Raw genomic sequence first — 8550 nt, 5'->3', positions numbered from 1 at the left:
GTATTTTGTAACGTACAGTTTTAACACTTTCCGAGGTGTAAAGACCAATTTAAAGACCCATAATCTTTCATTGTACAGTCTGTTACCTTCTAGTGTATTTTAATTACAACTTAATTAATGATTAAGAAAAGGTCAGCATTAAAAGGGGAAATGGAATATGGTAAGTTCTCTCTGTTCAACAACGGAACGGTCCACACCTCATGTGCTTTGACAGCAAAGCAACAGACACTATGCAAGCAGGCTACTGTATTCTGGAAGGAAAACAATAAACCATTAATTAAAAACACTCTCAGACCTCTGAATAGGACCTAATAATCACTAGCTTTCCCTTTCCAAGCCTCACTGTGTCAATCCTTTCCAGTGAGAATTGAATGTACGTATTTGTTAAACTTGTGGAATTCTAAAAACAAAACAAGAACAAACAATACTGTGAATGCAAAGTTACATTATATGAAGATTCCGTTTCAGGTTATGTTGCACTTTGGACATAAGGGGGCAGCATTCACCATTCGTTTGCTGTCAATGCAAATAAAACAAAAAATGTCTTGAGCAAATATCACAGTAAAGGCATAATGATTTTGTACAATATTTAGTTTGAGGACACTATCAACCCAACAGAATAGTGTTTGATTAATCTCTTGGTTAATAACAATAGAGGTTCACTGCTCTTGAAAAGGGCTATGACATGAAAAGTACACCTTATTATATTAATGTTTTATTGGATAAACTTAGGCTTGTTCAAGTTCACATTCAAACTATTGAAAATACTGTATTGTCGCTGTTATGCAGAAAACCTTTGTCTCCATATTTCAACTTGAACAAATTTTGTAAAACATAAAAAAAATATATATTTTTTTTTTGTATAATGACATGCCCAAAAATCAGGTTGAAAGTCAGCACTATTTGTGGTGGGAAAGAGCAGTAATATTTGAAATTGGCATCCTATGACCGGAAAGAATAATGGACAGAAAGAAGTACTATGTGTTCCTCTGGATTGATTTCCACTGTATATTAATTCATATTTCAACTAGCAGCAACTAGCAGCAGCAACTAGCAGCAGCAACTAGCGCACCTCCCTTCCAAAACTACTCCTATATCCAGGGCTCCCTCACTAAAGTGAAAACACACACATGCATGTTGACTGTTGTGTAAAGTTGGACAAAAACAGGCTATTACAGGAAGTTCCTTTGGGTTATGTTGAGCTTTTATTTTTTATTTTAATCACTCTCTCTTTGAGGTCTACTTCCGGGAGGCATGTGTTCTTGGAGCGTACACACATGAGAAGATATAGTCACACAGGACTCTGGTATTTGTATAGTTCCGACTGGAACTACAGTTTACAGGAAACACTGTAGTTCAAGTAATCTAGGAGGAACTGAGATTCACCCTGTAATGTCACAGAGTAAGCATTCCAATTCCAAATTCTAAATAAAAATCATGTTTATTTTCTCTTCAACTTCATAAAAACAGGATTTGCGTTCAAAATCAGGGAAGTGGCCCTTTAAACCTGTCTGTGATTTTCATATTAAAGAGAGCTTGTGACTAAATAACATTGGATTTATTTATTTTGTTATTCCCGAAAAGTAACGTTTTAGGACATCCAAGGTTTCCACCCGACGGTGACAATATATGTAAATCAGATAAAGCCGAAAGTCGCTTTTCTATCTGTGGTGTGATTATGAAGTTTTATCCTATAATCTATTCAGTTCTATTCTACATGCTGTTGAACTGAGGTGAACTCCCTCATGTGCTGAGTTTTGTATATGGAGACCACAAGTAAAACGTGGCTATACTGTTACGCAATACATGTATTTGTTACATTAAGTAACACAGCAGAGATTACGTAGGCTACATAACATACCCACAAGCTGAACAACAAGAGACAAACAAAATACTGCATATTACAACACATACAATTTACGTCAGATTCAAAATAATCAATACAGTATAAACGTATAGGTAGTCAATACCTTCCTTCACTGCGTACAATCAAGGCCTACTAGCCTAACACAGTATGTACAGCTGTAAAAAAAAAAAGAAAGAATGGGAAAAAAAGAGAGTTGCCGCACGCCCGTAGCTCCTATGCGATTGTTTTCTGAGGCCGTTAAAAGAGGGATTTTTTTTGACTGTTAAGCTGCCTAAACGAAAGCATTGTTTGTTTCCTTTAGAAATAATTTTAGACACACTTACAGGTATTTGGGGGTGTGGCTGAATGGAGGGCGGTCCACTCGTTAGTGCAGTGGTTCTCAAACATTTTAATTTCAAGGACCCCGACTTTGATATGCATTAGGCCACGGACCCCCATAACTCAAGAGAGTGTACAAATTAAACCAAATGGACCCGTACGGGTTTCATTTGTACGCTCTCTGAGTTACAGAGTTACCACTGGTCCACTGGTTTCCTACAGTAACTGCCAATAATTTTGCTTGGGAGTGGACCCCCTGGAATCCCCCCCAAGAACCACTGGGGGTCCCCAGACCCCAAATTGAGAATCATTGCATCAGAGGTGCAAACAACCACAGCAATCAGTTTGTGAGAGGGACTCACTAACTCAAAGATACAGTGATATCTTTTTCTGTCCTAGCACAAGGCTATGGTTACATATTGTAGTGCAGGCTCGAGGAGGCCCACGATTTAGACAGTGACGCCCAGGATGGGAGCCCCCGCACGGGCCTTTGTGTGGTACAGGCACGACAAAAAAGGAGCCAAATCCCCAGAGGAAGCACCTTTACTTGCACCTCCGAACACATTCGCGCGACGTCAGTTCCCTTCCCCTATTCGCACTTGCTCGAGTGTGACGTCATGGTAGCCATAAGAATACTACTGTACATGATTGAGTCGAAGCTACGAGCGTGCGGAAACTCATACATTTACAGTCTATTTCCGCCTGCTGGCACCTCGTCAACACAGGTGTGTAATTCACCTACTGTGACTCCAACATGATGTACTGTGACCATGCTGTACTGCAGAGGCAATGCATTTACTGTTCACAGCTACAGAGGGAAATACAGCTTCATAAAGTATGCGTACGCATGTGTGTGAGTCGATCTACCGTACAAGCCTGTGTGTGTGTGTGTGTGTGTGTGTGTGTGTGAAAATAGCTGGCTATTCTCGATATGCGACACCGGCACCTAACTACGTACAACTCAGGATTCAGGGTTGAGGGATTAAAAATGAACTAATTAATGAATTAAAAAACATGACTTGACTCAAGGGGTTTTATTTTGAAACTTACAACCATATAAGTGCATTTTTAACAACTTAAACCCTATATACTCTATACTACTGTTGGTCTGCTAGTATTTCCCTCGCCGGGATGCTAGAGTTCAAGTGGTTAATTTAGTTTTTGTTTGACGATGTGTGCTTTAACGTTTAGGAACTACAAGAGTAACGAAGACGATCACAGCTGTACAGAGTGAAATGACAAACTACAGTAGCTCTTAAATCTCGTAAGAAATGGAGAACGCAACATCAAAAGCTGCTGTTGTTATTTGGGGAAAACATTTGATCAAGCATTTTTGTTCTTTTTGCATTTTCTCCCAATTTAGTCAATTCCCCCCGTCACTGCCAACCCGTACTGTTTGGTCTTGGGGAGGGTGTACTGTAGACAACAGAGTTCACAGAAGTGTGACACACACCCGTCCTTTTGAGGTGCAGAGTGCCGAGCGACCCACGGTTAAAGACTCTAGAAAGATCAGCGTAGCCACACATTTGAGCTACGTGTCAAACAGAGAGACCAAATAAAAACAAATACATTGTTTTTTATTCTGTCTCTCTTGTCCTAAATGAACTGTTAGGCACGTAAGCTGTATGCACGTGCGACTACTTTGATCTTTCTAGAAAGTGTAGACAATAACATGTCTCCTCCGATACACATGGAGCTACCAGACACTTCCTCTCACCCGAGACAGTGACATTGACCAGGACGACGTAACGCATGCAGAGGAACACACTACCCCTCCCAGGTCCGCTCCCCGCTGAAGATCAACCTGTAGGTGGCGCTAGTGCAGCGACAGGGTGCGTCCTCCCCGCCCCGGCCTTCTCACCTGCGAACACGGCCAGTTAGTTGTATTCATTGCAGCTCCGAGCCAAGCCCAACGCACTGTGGAGGATTCAAACCCCATGGTAGAGAGGGCAGAAACTTTACACCTGTGCCACTCGAACCCACCCACGTTATTTGGCATTCTTAGATATGGCACCCTAAAGTTGACTGTCGGCATCTGAGGAACAGAGCACTGATGCAATCTCAACACACATACACAAAAGAGTCCCAAACAAAAACAAAACAACAATAATAATAATGATATTGCAATATTTTGGCAGGACTTAACCACAATCTTTCCATTTGGGATATTGCCCAGGCCTAACTGCACGTGAGCGAAAAAAGCACGTATCAAACAGTGACAACAATATGCAATATACAACACATCACTGGTAGGATTGTTTCTGTTCTGTCCAAACCAGCATATTTACAAGAGTTCTGTCCAGTCCGACCAGCTGTCACTGACACAGTGTTCTTTCTGTATTTTTAGACATTAAAACCCTAATATACTTCGGGGTCCCCCAGGAGTCTGTACACGGTCCCCTCCTTTTTCCCCTTCTAAACCAAATGTCTTTGCCAAAAATAGCTACAAGCGACACGCTGTGAACTTGTAGATAACTTGTAACTTGTAGCTATTTACGACATGCCCAGAAAAAGGGACGCTTGGGTTCATGTGGTTAATATAATGTTTCTGAGGGCAAATGTTAGACTTTTCCTTCTCCTTCCTTTTCGTCTTTCTCTTCACCTACGTGACTCAGTTCCCAATTTATTTTTCACAAGTCAACGCACGCACACACTCTCTCTCTCCCTCTCCCTCTTTCTCTCTCTTCCTTCATCTTCATCCTTCACACTCCTCTCCCTCTCCATCATACGATGGTCTCGGACCCGGACAAGCCCTTCCCGGTGAAAAAGTCCCAGAAGTTGGTGACGGCGGCGGAGGAGGGCTTGCTCTCCTCCTCCTCCCCCTCCTGGGGCGCCGCCTGTTTGATCCAGATGCTGTTATCGGCGGCGGAGCAGCCCCCGCCGCCCACCAGGGAGAAGCTCAGCGTGGAGCCCATGGGGGGCCTCCCGTCCTGGGGCTGGCGCTCCGAGTCGGGGGCCCGGAGACTGGAGGAGCTGCCGCTGCTGTCCGAGGGGGGCTGAGCCAAGCTCAGCAGGTTGTGGTGGGAGTGGAACTGACGCATGTGATGGATGGACTTGCCCGGCGCCGGCTCTGCAGCGCCACCTGGAGGGCGATGGAGAGACAAATGGTTTTTAACCCATTAAGACATACATGGGCCACTGGCAGCCCGGTGCCACATGCGGCCCCCACCTTCACTTAATGCGGCCCGCATATATCAGTATCGGAATACTGATATGTTATTGATTTCAGCTGTTACAATTCCAAACATGCAAAAGTTAACATAAGTATATCTAAATGCATTTGAAATTAAATTAAAATGTTACTTTTCAGGATTATTATATGCAATGTGGCCCTCTGGAGTGAGTGAGGAAATAATAGTGGCCCTCTCCATCATCAAAGTTGCCCACCCCTGCATTAAGACCTGAGGCCGATTCTACAAATGCCTTCTAAACCAGTAGGTCTTTCAAGATTTTTCAAAAATGTTCCTTGTACATCTGCTATTTTTGAATAGCTAATGCATAAATCTAAAATGACATTTAAACATGATGCTTTTCCCGGTGTTCTCAACTCATTCACTGACACGGACGTAATTGACGTAATTTACGTCCAAAAGCGTCCGAAAGCGTAACAGGATAGGAAAACTGCATGTGAGTTTTACATCTCTAGACTGTTGTAGACTATACTAAAAGACAATGCTGTCAATTCCAACAAGAATGCAAACTAGGCTAATGGCAACTGTTCAAAATCCAATTATGTAAGCCTATCATGATCGTTGGCTTTCTGCTGTAGCCTAAATCTCTCTTTGTCTCTTTTCCTGCATATTAGTAGCCAATGTGTTTTTAAGCCTGTTAAAATAACATATTTAGGAATATCCCCTTGGCTGCAGAAAGTTAACAACAAAATGTAATATAATAGGCCACAGGTCAAATATTATAGTAAGGGATTTAACAACAAAAACATTATTATCGTAGCACCAGTATTATCTTACTGATTAATTGAGTTCAATGGACCACAATGGAAACAAGTTATCCATGTGTCACCCTTTTAGCATAGCCTTTGGCTGTACAACCTGTACTGTTAACAAACCTGCATAAAGTATTCAATCAAAAGTAATAGAAGAGAGAGGGCATATTCAGTTATAAATGGAGTTACTGGTCTAGTCTTACTTTCTGGTCGTTAGATTATTTAATGGCACAGCCTTTTCAAAGAATATGATGCAAAAGAAAAAGCATATCTAGAGCATTCCTTCATTGGTTAATTCTTTGAAAAGAGTCTGTACTATAAAATGAAATCAAAGTTCAATCAATCACCTCCTTCACAGCTAGGTGGAGCTATTGCTATGTGTATGAACTATCATGTGTAACTGCAACCTTCAGATGACAAAATAATTATGTTCACCTGAATGCTGATAACTACTAATATGCTATTACAATACCAACAAATAAATAATAATCCATTTAATAATGAATTTGGTCTAAATGTCCAAAAGGCAATACGGCATAAGATTAATTAAAGGGATATTTCACTTTCAAACATGTTTGGGGTCATTGTAACGTCTACTCAGGCTGTTGCTTCATTCAGTATTTAGATATTTGATATTCATTCAAAATGGAGTTTGAGGTTACAATGGGTTTGTATAGGAAGGGGGCGTGTCTGATAAAATGAATATCAAATATCTAAATACTGAATCAAGCAACTTAAAAACCATCTGGGGTGTTCACAACAGCCCGAGTAGACGTTAAAATGACCCCAAACATGTTAGAATGAAAGTGAAATATCCCTTTAAGTGTCCATCTTCCTCCCTGTGCGACGTACCGTATCTGGTCTCCTGCCTCTTCCTGTTCTGGTTGAGCTTCAGGACGTTGAGGAAGACCTCGCTGGTCAGACTGCCTTCCCTCCCACTGCTGTCGGGGGGGAAGAGGGGCGAGGGGGGCTCCAGGGGGGACAGGCTCCCACTGGACGCCCCCACGGAGTCCAGGGAGGCCGCCGTGTCCCGACGACCCCCGCACTCACTGCTGCTGCTGCTGGAGCCCTCTACTGTCAGGTGACTGCCACTGCATGGAGAGACGGAGGGCCATCAATTATGAAATATAAAGTGGATGAATGGATGAATGGATGAATGGATGAATGGATGAATGGATGAATGGATGAAGACATGAACGAATGAACAAATGAATGAACAAGCTTACAAACAAAGGAACAAACGAATGAATTAACAAACAAACAAACAAACAAATAAATGAAGAAGCAACCCCTCATTTATTGAGAATCTGAATTCACTAATTGAATACAGTTATAGTTGTTTGCTTGTCGTCATGGTTACCTGAGCTTCCTGCGCAGCAGGTAGTCAATGATGTCAGGATCTGTCTGGATCAGACTCATCAGCACTTCCTGCTGCAGCTCAGCTGACACCTGGTACGCACACGCGCGCACGCACACACGCACACACACACACACACACACGCACACACACACACGCACACATGCGCACGCACACACACACACACACACTAGTTTTGGGGGTTTTTTTCGCACAAATTTTGATAGGTTAGCCAATAATTTTTTACAATTTTTCTTCCAATTTAGTCGTTATGCCAATGAGTTCCTCCCACTGCTGTGCCACTGCTCTTGTTACCTATACCGACTCACCTGCCAGTGAGGAGCCCCCACCGGGAGGACATGGCGCCTCCGTTCAACTCCTCCCGTTCAACATTCCCTGCTGGCAGGTGCTGCCCCGGCCCACAGGTGATATGTGTCACTAGTGGTAGTGACAAATATCACCCTCCTGGCCCAGCTACCCTCCCCCAAACACGGCCAATTGTGTTCGACTAGACACTCAGCAAGCCGGATGCACCGCTGTGGATTCAAACGCTTAGAGTCCACATTGGGCACTGCAGGTACTTTACCCCTACGCCACCTTGAGAGCCCTTAAAAATGTATGCAAAATTCTTACATGAAGTGCTTATACTGTAAATGAGATTATACATTTTCCGGATTTAAATGGATTCTAGGCAAGTTCAGAGATCAAAAAAAGAAAAAAACTGTTGTCAAACAGTTAGTACCGTTGACTGACAACCCCAGCCAATCAGCAGTTCAATCCCCTTCAGCCAATGAGCAGCTCCTTTTCCACATCTCCAGCCAATATGACGCAGGGGGACTTTAGAAGGGGCCATGCCGAAAATAGGTTGATTTATTCGGATACATACTGTCCGCCCCTGCCGGTTCTCTGAATTTGTATTTTTTAATAGGCTCCGTCATGATAAATTGACCACATATATGAAGTTAAACAACTAAATTCTATCCAAACGATATCTTAAAAGTAAATTCCGTGCCTCAAAAAAAGAAGTTTGAGAGCGTTTTAAAACCGAAAGTAAAAAGTCACCCA

The 8550-nt window shown here is 42.5% G+C and overlaps 1 protein-coding gene across 1 annotated transcript in view; it reads right to left on the bottom strand.

Annotated features, from left to right (window-relative positions):
* Window positions 1-697: 697 nt before the first annotated feature.
* LOC308102344 (rho GTPase-activating protein 6-like) overlaps window positions 698-8550 on the bottom strand; it is a 38867-nt gene continuing 31014 nt past the window's right edge. The window contains exons 9-11 of the mRNA XM_080452009.1: window positions 7489-7577; window positions 6981-7219; window positions 698-5267 (exon numbers count right to left, since the gene is read on the bottom strand). Of these exons, the coding sequence (XP_080308135.1) occupies window positions 4909-5267; window positions 6981-7219; window positions 7489-7577 (687 nt within the window). The 3' untranslated portion in view covers window positions 698-4908. The remainder of the gene's footprint in view (window positions 5268-6980; window positions 7220-7488; window positions 7578-8550) is intronic.

This window comes from Gymnoscopelus braueri (genome assembly GCF_963280865.1).
Source record: "Gymnoscopelus braueri genome assembly, chromosome: 15".
In the NCBI taxonomy this organism is placed as follows: Eukaryota; Metazoa; Chordata; class Actinopteri; order Myctophiformes; family Myctophidae; genus Gymnoscopelus; species Gymnoscopelus braueri.
Note: the sequence above shows the minus strand (reverse complement) of the source record. Positions and strands in the feature narration are given on the sequence as shown.